This window comes from Antedon bifida, chromosome 4 (assembly GCF_963402885.1).
Source record: "Antedon bifida chromosome 4, ecAntBifi1.1, whole genome shotgun sequence".
Taxonomy (NCBI): domain Eukaryota; kingdom Metazoa; phylum Echinodermata; class Crinoidea; order Comatulida; family Antedonidae; genus Antedon; species Antedon bifida.
Window position 1 is genome coordinate 14,113,999 of NC_136229.1, and position 14,071 is coordinate 14,128,069.

Genomic DNA, 14,071 nt, shown 5'->3' on the forward strand with positions numbered 1-14,071 from the left:
AGTATTGTTTTTATTATATAAATTAGTATAAAATACATGTTATTAATAGGATACATCATTTATTTGTTTTACCAGAAACAAGTTAAATATAGAAATGTGATTAAACTATCCTTCGTGAAAACGCGTAGTGACAACAACACGCCCGGTAGCGCCCGGTTGATGAAGCGAACTGTTTATTCGGCAGTTTTTACTAAATAAATTGCATGAAACGAACAATTAAATATCCAAACAGCATTTAACATGATGTTGGCATGTAGTTGGAATCATATGACTTTTATCTTATGCACAATGTTAATCTTTTAATATTTATTATTTGGTTATCTTTAGTACTTTTATTGCGTCACGGCACCTAGTTCACACTGAGTTAGCATACGTCGTTATCATTATTATATAACTCAGGGTTATAAATAATTCAATATGAAGTTGGGCCGGGAGTGCCCTGACGGATGATAATTATTAAGTATCATCCGCCAGGGCACCTATTAACATTATACGTTGTAAATTCACTGTAAAATCTGGTAGATCTACCAGATTCACAGTGAATTAACAACGTAATGACATGTTAGCTATAGGTGCCCTGACGGATGATATATAATAAATATCATCCATCAGGGCACTACCAGATTCACAGTGAATTAACAACGTAATGTTAACTATAGGTGCCCTGATGGATGATACATAATAAATATCATCCATCAGGGCACTACCAGATTCACAGTGAATTCACAATGGACTAGCAAAATTCAAAATGTACTCAACAATATTGTGGTATGCCCCAAATGTGGAATGATTTCGATAATTTTAATAAAAAATGGTTAGCAAAGAGTATTAATCTCCGATTGAGTGACATCTCAAAACAGGAATGGCGTCATGATGTTTTTTCTAATTCAATGTGTGATAATTATAGATATTTTAAGGATGTTTTAGTATTCGAACAGTCATTAATTTTACTAAAAGATAATGAAAGGATTGATCTCTGCAGGTTCAGATGTGGGAATCATCGACTTCCAATCTCTAAAAGATACAGTAATGAACACGAAACCAAATGTACTTTATGTAACCTAAACGAGACTGGAGACGAATACCACTATTTATTTATTTGCCCCTTACTTGTTCCCATGCGCCAAATTTACATTCAAAAGTATTATATCACCCGCCCAAATAGAACCAAAATGCACCAATTACTTAATACCAGATCCAAAAAAAAACTATCAAACTTAGCTAAATTTATTCATAAAATTTTGTATTTGTTTTAGTTAGATGTTGTTTTTCGATATATCAATTATGTATTAGGACCAAATATTTATGTCTGGAAGTGTTTAGTTTGTTTCTGTATAAGATTGAAAGAATGTTCTGAAAAAGGGTCGATAAAGAAATAAAGAATCATTGTCATTGTCATTGTCATTGTAACAACGTAATGTTAACTATAGGTGCTCTGACGGATGATACATAATAATTATCATCCGTCAGGGTACTACCAGATTCACAGTGAATTAACAACGTAATGTTAACTATATGTGCTCTGACGGATGATACATAATAAATATCATCCGTCAGGGCACTACCAGATTCACAGTGAATTAACAACGTAATGTTAACTATGTGTCCTGACGGATGATGTTAACATAGTATAGTTGCTGTTGAACCATCACATGTGAAAACGCCCACAAATGTGAAAACAACCACAAATGTGAAAACGCATCACCCACTAATATGAAAACAATCACAAATGTGAAAACACATCACAAATGTAATTAAGAACGCCCACCTTTGTTGGTGATGCGTTTTCACATTTGTGGGTTCAACCACCCAAACTAACTCTTAATACTGGATCCCATTAGTTAGAGACGCAACGCAATGTGTTTGTATGGTTTATTTCTATTCCTTTAAAGATGTATTGTCCCCCAAAAACATGAAAAATGAAGATTAATTAAATCAGACTTTGAATATGTTATTTTGTAGTTTTAATCAAGTTAATCACTTCCATAGAAAAAAAACGAAAAAAAAAAATGTTTTCACTTATAAAATGACAAAATAAATGGTTAAATTCAACCAAAAATCCATTGGCTGGCAGCCAATTTGACCATTTTTTGCTTTAAATTAAATTTTTCTCAGGTAAATACATTTTTTTTCGATCAAATTTTTGGTCAAAGTGGGTAACTATTATGTTACATTAAAATGGAATATTCAACAAAAATTTTTTAAAGAATTATTTTTTCAGGGGGACAATACATCTTTAACATTCATAGCATTCTATCTCGAAAAGAAGCCCACACTAACTATTTCGAGGGGCTTCTTTTCGAGATTGAAATAGAATTTGATATAAAAATAATATATTTAGGTACACTTTTGCACAAATATACTGTGACATATATTACCATTACAAAATGTGACGAACTGCTCTAAAATAATTAAACTAATCAATTGAACTTTAAAAGTAAAGTTTTTCATACGCTTTTTTGCACATCGGTAATTTACTAATATTATCACCGTCAAGCAATTAATTTGAAAAAATATAAGTATATAAGTACAGTATTATGTTGTCCTATACTTTAGGCCTACATGTAGGCTATTATAGAGACAATCATGTTGACCTAAATTGATCCCTATATGACATCGTTAGTGCTTTTTCTTGTCTTCTTCTTTCATATTTTATTGCAATATAAATTGTTATCTTTGACTACCAATTGAATATCGGTGTTCATGTCATCTTTTGTAAAACCGGACAAGCGCCATCTGCTATTGAATTTTGTCATTATTGTTCTTTGTCATTTGGCGCATGTCTTTATTCACCTTCTGTCATTATCGAACAATCCCACGCCGTACTCTTTGATTGGCCAATTGCCTAATGAATTATTTATTCACCGTTCTAAACAGGAGGAAAATGTTAATCGAAGATGGTGTAACCAGCAAGCTTATAATGTTTGTTAGTACGTAATGTATTTTCGCTGTAATTAATAATGCTGATGATCGGATTTAAATACAATTGAGTTTTTCCGTATAACTTATCCAAAATGATGGGTTTCGGAAAGGTCTCTATTATGATTTACTAGGACCTGATAATGATATATAACCTTGGCATAACCAGTAAGTCAGTTTTTTTTTACAAAAAGGCATCAATCATTTGGTTTTTGCAGAGATCGACTGTTTGTTGCAAGGGTGTTTTTTCCGATAAATGTATGGACCCTTGAAGCTTGGTTGGACGACATACCGAGTCTATCTAGCAAGACAGTATACAGTAGAAAACAAACCCGAAAGAGAAAGAAAATATGGATTTACCAGATATAGATTTAAGTCATTTGACTGAAGAGGAGAGAAACCAGATTGAGGCTGTAATGAAAAGACAAAAAGATGAAGAAGACAAAGAGGCTAAGATCAAGCGGTAAGTAGGTTATGTAATAGCCTCTTAGTAGAGCTCTCCTAAATAATCAAAAACATAACCAAGCCCACCAAAGCCCACCAGTATAAAGTGTAAATTATATAAAATGTTGATCTACTTAGAGTGTTAAAATTGCATTTCATCATATAATTTTGTCGTAAAAAATGTTGAAAATCTCAAATCTCTTTTTAAATAATGTTTGTATTTGCCATCATCTTATGTCAACACAAACATATTAGGTGACGCAATACATGCATTATTGACGCATTGTACATTCTCAAGACTGATTATCGTCATTATTATTATTGCTTAATACTAATCATGACTTAATTTTGTCAGACTTGGTCGAATATTATTTTCATTAAAGGCTGCAGCATATATTATTATCCTATAGTTGGAGAATGAAATCTAGTTGATTTATTTTGGTTTGAATGTAAAATGCATGTTATCTAATTGTCATTGATCGTGACAGTAGTAGTAGTGACAGTACATTGGCTATGTAGGTGCTATTGTACTTTCGTACCTAACCGAATTTAAAAGCATTCACCCGATTGAGCATGGTAAGTGACTATGGAGTCTTATGCCATCTTTAATGGTCACGTTGGGTGTGAAAGTACACAGTTTTATACAGTAGGTTCTTTTTTAATTATACACCACCAGAATAGGAAACAACCTTGTCTATCATACTTGCTTCAAATTAATTCATTGCCCAATTAAGCAACAGCTGGCGAGATCACCCTAGCATGAAATTTTCCTTCACAAAAATGGCGAAAAATTGAAAATACATTTACCCAATTGATAATTTTTAAGCCAAATTTAAACAGGACATGTTTTGCGGTTTGAGCATGCCCAGTCCAAGTATACAACTTCCCATTTTTTTCAGCCTTAGTCAGCTATACAGTAGCTTCTGCGTGATACACTTTCCTAATGCTTTCGTCCTCTTGAATATAACTGCCTAAAGGTGTGGCGCTAAAATGATAACATTTTCAAAATAAACTAAATACTCTATGCCAAGGAAAATTATTGTTTGGCCACGCCCATCTGACCCTAAACTGACAAAAATGAAGGTCAGCATTTTTTTTTGGGTGAGTCAAACAGCGCTTGTGAAGCCAAATGCTGTATTACAGCACCACACCCTTGCTGGGTGGGTCCGAAAAAAAAAACCAAGCACAATGACTAAAAACAAAAACAAAAAGAAATCAAACAAATACAGGTTTGAATAGAAGGCGCGGCGCAAAACAAAGCCCAACGAGTTTATTGAATTTCACGTTTCACGTCAATCAAATAAGGAAGGAATAACCTGCATAATAAATTTAGCTTGTAAAAAGTCAGTACTACTACACAAAATAATAATATATATTCTTTATTATTCAACTTTACTTTCATTTCCACAATACACCTATATAATTCGCAGTAACGTTAAATGAACAAAAAAACAACTTTCAACATATCATAAATTAATAAGAAGTAGAGTATCTGTAAACTGTTTTATAAAATCAATGTGCGATTTTTGTAATACAGTACAGTATTAAGTCGTCGAGAGGACTGGTTTTAGAATATTATTTGAACAATAAAATATTTGGTATCATTGGAAAGCTTATTTGTATGTCTTTATTTTGATGTATAGGCTATACATGTCTATTTGATAAAAACAACTCCACTGTGAGCTTGAAAAACGAATTTAGCAAAACCAAAATTTCCTATTATGGTAAAAGCATTTCCTAATAAGTATAGTTTGATAACCAATCTCCTCCTCTTCAAAGAAACCAAGGCGAAACAATACATTCGGAAACAGAAGGTAAAGGTAAAGGTATTCATATTTGTCCTCAAGCTTAACTGGAAACTGAGGAAATTCGGATTAGGCCCTCCACGGCAGCCAGCAGTGCAGCGCCTGACCAGATCAGCACACTGGGAGACGATCCCCTACTCTTTTCGAATAGTGTACCAAGTTCTTTAACGTGCACTGTTAAGTACACGGGACCAACGGCTTTACATCCCATCCGAAGGGCGAGGCAATGAGAGTAAAGCATCTTGCCTAAGGATGCAATTAATTGGTACAGATAGGCTTGAACCCATGCCTATCACATGCTAGTCCGATATTACCATTACACCATCACTCTCCAGTATATACAGAACCCGCCGCGATTTCTAGACGGTCTCCCATCCAGAACGCAACCGGGCCCAACGTTGCTTAACTTCGGTGATCTGACGAGAACCGGTGTTTCAATGTAGTATGGCCGTATAAGTCGGGAATCGGGAAATGTGGTACGATGTGAATACCGTTTTGTTGTCAATTTTCTTAATAGTCGGAGGTGCATCCCACAGCATTAAACAAATTATAATCAATTCTTTTATCAAGAATAATATTATTAGTTTAATCGAGTATGAGATATTTCTATCCTGTTTCGAAATTTGTTGGTATACTCCCAGGCCTCGGGGAGCTTAGCTACTTTTCATCGGGGAATATAATATCATATATCTATCATAATATACAGTAAAAGGGGTTCACTTCGTAGCTTCAGCGCCTAGAAAACTGCGACGTTCCATTAACCGTGAGTAAGTCAGAGGGCTATTATACATTCATTATGCCAGCGATCTAACTACCAACAATAGGTACGCACTTGTCTAGTGGTATCTCTTTGTACGAATCGTTCAACGATCGGTCCAGACGCGTGATATCATGTTCCATCCAGGGACCAAAATGTGTACTGTAGTAACTTTCCAGGGGAAGTTTATGATGTGTACTGTGTATCGTGTAACGTACAGCAAAAACAATTTATGTTAATTGTTCGTATGTTCACCAATTTTTTAATTTACGAGTAACTCTCTGTACCGTAGGGCACCTAAAATAGACATTTCATTGTAGGCCTACTGTAGGCCTACATTACTAAATAAAAAACATGCCATTTTCACTTAGCCAACATCTTATAGCTAAGTTATTAAATTAAATAAGATCCTGGCACCACCGCTGCATTAATTATTATTAATTATACTGTATTTTATATTATATCTAGTAGATATGTGCGCTATATAAATTTTTTATTATACAGATATTGACTGCTTAGAGGTTAAATATAAGATTTGACATCCCTGAGGGAATGATATTTTGTTTGAGGGAATATATTCCCTTGAACAATATATCATTCCCAAGGGGTTGTCAAATCTTATATTTTACCGATATAAAAGGTGTATCTGTTATATTACATAGCCAACAACAAGTTGAATGTAACTGCTGGGTCGGGTGTAGCTAGGCCTACTTTGTAATAAGCCTGCCTAGTTAGGCGTTGCATTTACCTTACCTTGCGAAGAATAATATACAGATAATTACTAATTAATGATTCCTTGTCAATAAAATATTCACTTAGGCCTAGGTCGTTTAAATTAAAAGAAGAATTTCCTTCAATAAGCCTACATTAATAATAATATTATTATCAGGTAGGCCGAATAAATCATAATTCTTCTTCTTAATTCGAGGAGACCCGAATCACCGGATGTTCAACGCGTCGCGCGTACCGAGTTGCTACTGTGAGTATTAAACAATCACAAATGGTCTTTCATCACATTTAGGGAGGACAAATGAGGGCGCTATGTATGCATAGTTTAAATAGTTTAGTTGATTAATTTCTTCAAGTAAGTTGCGTGGCGCATCGGATGAAGCGTTGTCTTGTGATGGAGTGACAATTCATCGCGAGTTCAAGTCCCAGTAGATGACTTTTGTTTATTTATCGCCAATGCGAGTGTTGCCACACGAAAATTACACAGTCAATATCATTGTACTCGAGAATTTGCTGGATTTTATATGTTTAATGACAGGTACACGATAATTATGCGAAAATTACTCAGTCAATATCATCGTACTCAAGGATATGTACGATTTACGATCCTCGCAGCGGTAGTCATGTGATGCAGTTTCAACCAATCACGTTCACGTATTTACATAGGCTATGTAATATATTATTATATTATACCGCCTATGGGCCCTTCTACTACGATAGATAGATATGTTAATTCATGTCATTGTTTTACAAAACCAGTCGTGTTATATATTATGTGTGTAAGTTATAAATCATTTTATTTTTGTTTGATGAGCTTCAAAATGTCTAAAACACCGTTCCACGTCAGATCAAGGATTGTCCGTTATTTTCATCTCGGATTCAGCGTATCGAAAATTATAGAAATACTTCACTCTGAAGGTTATCAAATTCAAGACCACAATCTTAAGAATTGTTAGTCGGTTTGAAGAATTTAAATCTATTGGTAATCGACCTCGATCTGGACGTTTGGGGAAAGTGACTGACGAACACTTTAATATAATTGACCAAGTGATGATCGACAACGATGAAAAAACGGCAAGGCAGCTTCGAGATATTATCATTGATAAGACTGGGGTTCACTTATCCATTCAAACGATTAAGATGACAAGAAGAAAACTACAATGGCGCTTTGAGTGAACGAGATACTGTCTAGTTAATTCGCAGACCCAATAAAGTAGATCGTCTACATTATGCGGTGACCTGTATCCGTAACAGAGAATCATTCAGAAACATAATTTTTACAGACGAATGTACTGTTGAACTTGACCACCACGCCAGAATAACATAACCGAAACCAAAACACAACCTAAAGTTCATGTCTGGTCTGGAATCTCTAGAAAAGGTGCAATGCCCATCGTTATATTCGACGGGATTATGCGAACAGACTTTTATGTTAATTCGATTTTAAAGAACACAGTCAAACCGCTCGTCTCAACACACTATTCAGACACTGGCTACAGATTTATGCAAGACAACGATCCAAAACATACCGCGAATGCCACTAAAGAATTTATGTTGCAAAACGATATATACTGGTAGAAAATTCCTGCCGAAAGTCCCGATCTAAACCCGATTGAATTGGTGTGGCACCAAATAAAAGATTACTTAAGAAAAGTTCACAAACCGCATACAAAGGATCAACTGGTCGATGGAATCAAGACGTTCTGGACTGAACAAATGAATCCAGACTTATGCCAAAAATATGTCCGGCTATTTATGTATACCAGTATTGTCAAACCAAACAGCCCTTTTCAGGGCTACCACAATCACAAAAGAGATTTTTTATTGCTAAAATAAAGTTTGTGTCTTTCTTTTACTGAACATCATCATTCCCCCGTATTAAAAGACCCAATGAATATCTATAAACTTAAAAGCTTATTATATATAAATTCAAAAACACAACTTTAGCAAACATAACACTTTATTTAATATATTTCAATACAAAAACATTATCCCATTTATATTTTCTATTGCAATTAATATGTACAAAATTAAAAGCTTATTATATATAAATTAACAAACACAAGTTTAGCAAATATTTAATAAATATATTTTAATACAAAAACATCAAAAAATATTTACAACAGTACAAAATTAATTACAAAATATATTTACAGTACATGTTTTCTAGTTCTAATCTAAGTTCTCGTTGCTTATTGCGCCGTGCGGCATCTATGGCAATGACACAGGTGCACTTCTTATCTAGCGCATGTGCAACGGGTGAATAACGAAAAGTTAATGATCTCACTTTAGCTAATCGCTCTGTGTCGAACTTCTCGGCGTATCTCGTACCACTAACGTTAACAACAAAGTCGGTCTTCTTCAGTGAAGTAAAAAGCCAGGAGCAGCTTTACGACTTTCTTGGTGTCTTCTTGCTCCCACAGCAGTTTTATCATTAGTTCACGTGGGAGATCGTTCGGTTGGGACAGATGTCGTCTTGGTACTGGAACTGAGCTTGATGGTGTTTGTGGTGGTGGTCCATGTTGTTGTACTGGTGTTTGTTGTTGTGGTGTAGGCCTACGTGTCTATACTGTGTGTGGTTGTGGTGTCTGTCTGGATTCGATGGCAATAAGCTTGTTGTGTAAGTTGTTGTTGTTGGGTGTCAATGGTATGTTGCATTTGTGAAATGTGTTTGTTCAGCCAATACTTGACAATCGCATTGCTGTCCACCACCATCACCGGTCGCTTTCCATTGATCAGCCGATCGTTGTACTTTTTTTCCGCTTTCTTCAATCTGCGCTGTCATCTGGTCTATCTCAAGATCTATCCCATCCAAATCGGTCCATTCGTAGTCATAGTCATCAGACTGATCGCCGTTTACAGTTTGGTTTCCTGCTACATCAATCACTCCTGCAGCCTATAATAAAAAATAAATTATAAAAAATACATTATAACATATTTTCATACATTAATGATGAAATTCCAGTTCAGTCGAATATTAATTAATAATAATAATAATGGGCCATAGTACCCATGATGACGCTATGCAATTTAAAATGTATCATGATGTTACATAAAACTCAAAATAAATAGATTGTTTAAACTGAATTAATTAACGAATCCGTGTTAAAATAGTAACAGTAAAAATCATCATTCGTACAAATTTAAAATAAATAGTTAAACATGGTAATGCACTGTCAACAGAAACGAGTTTAATTAATTAATGCATGTTAAATTCTACTAACCAGTTTCTCTACGTTTACTGTCTTCCTTTTCTTTCTTGAAGCACTTTCCACTGTGTCTGTAGGCATATCATCCACAATTGGCTCATCACCACCATCATCATCGTCGTTCACATCTTCAGCGATATACTGTTTTTTTTGTAACTCCGATTGACGTCTTAATCTAAGTAGAAAAAAAACATTAAAAATACATGAATAAAATAAACTTAAATAAACGTGTTAATAACAATAGAACAATTTTATCTCCTCTATATTTAAACTAAATTTGAGATGTTACAATTTACAACATCAGGGTTACCGGTATTTAATGAGTGTTATAAAGATGTTACAAATCCACATTTTACCAAAAGAATGAATACAAAAGGGCAAAATTTGGTAAATCGCTCGTAACTATTACATTTTTTACTAAATGGTATAGTAAATTGGTTGATACTTTCGGTACTGATTGTTAACACCTAATGTAACCCTGTACTATTTAAGTTTAGTTAGATAATTCGTTATTGACGTCTAGTAGAAAGTAATTTAAAGAAATAACAAAACTAAACGTACCTCACACTCAAACGGGTCATTTGTTTCTACTGTCAACGCTGTGGTGCATATTCCTCCGCCAGGCAAAGTTTTCCTGAAGGTATCGCCTCGCTGAAGTGTCCTTAAAAAACTGTGAGTCGAAGAAATGATTCGCTTTCGGATGATTTCTCTAATAAATTTACTCGCAACCCATGTCAAGTTTCAATATCCAGCCCACTGGATTAATGCCTCGTTCTTTCTAATTTCCTTCACTTTTCCAGTCAGCCACACACCACATTCGACATCGATTGCTTGAACAGTACTTGATAATTTAAATATTGCGGAGATAATAAGGTGAAGACTACTAAGACGAAATGATGATGTACCTCTCCGATACCAGTGCTTTTATATTATTATTGAGAAATTGAAAAGTTAGGAAAACAATATAAATCAAAACAGTGCATACTTCAAAACAGCGCATACTTCAATACAACACATAAAGTACACAATACAACACCTAATACAAAGAAGCCATCTATCATCCACTCGCCGCACGCTTTCCACAAAACATCAAGGTGTCATTGTGTTATCTTCATAAGAAAATTAATTTCAAAAGAAAATTGCATGCTAAATTAACAAAGGTTTTTCGACTACATTTATTATTGAACATAAAGATGCGTCAAATTATATTCTAATCTACGTTAAACACAAATATACTGCAGGTCTAATTACTGTACTGTATTGTAATATTATTATAAATCATTTTTAAATTAATAAAATCTATATACACTATATATTTATAACTGGAAATACTGTAGCCTGGATCGTCTGAAGGATTGTTTATTGAGGTAATACAATACAACATCGTAGACTACGAAGTGAATGACGTAACCTACGAAGGATTGTTTATTGAGCCTACAAAGTGAACAACGTAGCCTACGTTCTACCTACGAAGCTACTTCGTAGGAAAAGTTGCAGTATTTTCTTTCTGTACTGTAGGAACAAACATTAGTATGAATTGGCTCTAAGAAACAATTGAAAGGCCTACTAATTAAGTTGAGTTAGACCTAGGTACACGAGCAAAGCGAGTGTACCATTTAGTACTGTATAACTATACTATATGACACAAAATAGACATATTCTTAAGGTCATAATGGCATAATCTTTTGCTGTGTGCATTTTCTAATGTATGACGTGCACGTCGTGTTTGATGTAACTACCTGGCCATACCACAGTGTGTGTTGGAAAAAAAACAAAAAACGGCCGTTTAGGGCTAGGCCTGTGTAAACGGTAGGTCGATATCCTTGTGGGTATAGAATGTGTTGCGTAAGATTTTTGCCACCACGCCCAACTTAGTATTAATAGACAATACTCACACAGATAATACTGAACTGAATACTGAATAAAACTGAATAACCGATACTTGAGGTATAACAATGAAGTAAACTTAATTAACAAAACAAACGTATTCGTGAAAAACAACAACAATGAGAGGTCGATAGTTGGTCATCATCATCACGAACATGAGTTGGTTGAGATTAGGAATCACTGTCACTATAGCCATCATCAACATCATTGTCATCATCTTCATTGTTGACGTTGTCTCCAAAATAGCCTTCAATGTATTACTGGGTTACATCAGCATCATCAACGTTAATCATTGGCACCATTTAATGCATCTACAATTTCTTTTAGAGGGTTCTTCATTGCAGAAATATAATCAAAATAATCAGTACAGTGTATTCAGTATAAAGTTAGCGTTTTTCGCTATAGATTCTTGTTGTTTTCGTCAGAACAATAGAAAAAAAATGTTTCAGATACATGCCACCATTAAAACGTTTTTGGCAATGAACCGTTCTCATTATGCTTTTTCACACAGGTCTTTCTAAACATAGCTAGCACATTAACACGCGTTTGTATCACCCAGATGTATTTTGACTGTCAAAACAAAACATTGACGTTCAAACACGCAAACCATTTTGGGACCCTGGTCCTTGGCCACATATCTATCTGTATTTTCATTTTGGTAAAGATCTTGCAATAACTTTTTGAGTAATTCAAACAAACACACGCAATCGACTCCTTGGCGGAGGTAAATAATGTCAAGTACAGAGTTTATGGGTCCTATGCGTTGTCTTATGTCAATGTATTCCATGAAAATTTAATCACTGTAGTCATCTGATATACTAAACTGTTAGGATGGGGATAACTCAAGGCATTGAGCAAAACAAGTTTATATACTTACAAATAAGAATTCCTCAGTCAACTCCTTGTCACCATGACGATTTTGGGTTATCCACGAATATTTCTAATAAGCTTAAAGACACTAGACTTACGTTTTTTCGATCTAATTTAAAGTCACACACAACATTTTACAATTTGTGTTAACAGATTTTGCCAATTAATTTAGCAACGAAACAACGTCAGGCTAGGCTTACAGCTAGCGTATGATGTTCGTACGTTACCACTAATTACCAGCTAGGCCTACAAACTGAGTCTAGCTAAACTAGGCCTAAGACTGTCCACGAGAGGGCATTCAACACGAGCCACTTAGCTAATGCATTGTTTCTCTTTTTTTAAAATCATAATTTACCATAAAACGTACATTTAAGACAAGAAATTACCTAGTTTAATGTTTTTAAACGAGTATATATTATATTTACAAAACGTCAAAAATTGTAGGTCTAGTGTCTTTAATTAATGTTTATAGTAGGGTGCTGAATTCTGTTTATTTTGTGTCATAATATATGCAGTAAGTGCATAGGTGAAATCATGGGACCTACTGTAATAATCTAATTTTTTTTAATGATGATGTCATAACAATAAAACATGATGACCTTGGTAGGTAATAACCTGACCAACAATATATTACAATTTGGAAGATAATTGAGCATGTTGAAATAGATACACGCTCACTATGACAAAACAGATGGAAATACTACTTTTTAAATTCTACTGACCATATGTTGACGTCACAACATCCGATAGGCAAAATTTTTCATATCTACAATTCAGCAGCTTTTATAATCTTGAAGTTATAAACATGATGGTTACCTTTCATTCGGAGGAGCTATAACAGATATTGTTGAAACATGCAATTGATTAATTAATGACCAAGGCCGTAGAGAGAGGTTAAAAACATAAAAGGCAAAGATGCTTTATAATATATTAAATATAATTATTGATATACAATATGACGATCTGTGCTGGGGAATTGGAGTGAGTGGTGAAAATAAAAAGTTTCAGACGAGGCGAGCACCTCGTCTGCCTCATTTGGGCGAAAATAAGGCATGGATAAATGAGACACACTATTGAATATGATCTATGAAAAAAGAGAACCAAATGTTTTCAATTCCGATAGCCATATTCTGAGAGTCATTTAGTTTCATTGGCATCAATTGTTTTAGTAAACTACACTTGTACAATGTTGAGCCTACCACTAATGGCTATATGAATGTATTATAATACTAATATTTTTGCTTGTGGTGGATCATCAATATATTCCATTGGGACTACAATTACTGCAATGTAATATACAGCTGTCACTATTAACATTGACTTATGTAGACAACTTGTTTATTGCTAGCAAATACATACTCCACAGTGGTGAATCTATTGGAGGCGTAGGGGGTGTACACCCCCCACTCGATCCGCAGTTTATCACATTGATAAAGCATGTGGTCAGCTTG

At 34.5% G+C, this 14,071-nt stretch overlaps 1 protein-coding gene across 7 annotated transcripts in view; it reads left to right on the forward strand.

Annotated features, from left to right (window-relative positions):
• The first annotated feature begins 2,809 nt into the window (after positions 1–2,809).
• Positions 2,810–14,071, forward strand: part of LOC144840145 (regulating synaptic membrane exocytosis protein 2-like) — a 161,929-nt gene continuing 150,667 nt past the window's right edge. For 6 of the 7 annotated variants that reach the window (XM_078695830.1, XM_078695835.1, XM_078695837.1 and 3 more), the window contains exons 1-2: positions 2,810–2,930; positions 3,138–3,382. In XM_078695830.1, the coding sequence (XP_078551956.1) occupies positions 3,270–3,382 (113 nt within the window). In that variant the 5' untranslated portion in view covers positions 2,810–2,930; positions 3,138–3,269. The remainder of the gene's footprint in view (positions 2,931–3,137; positions 3,383–14,071) is intronic. The other variant, XM_078695836.1, reaches the window with a different exon arrangement.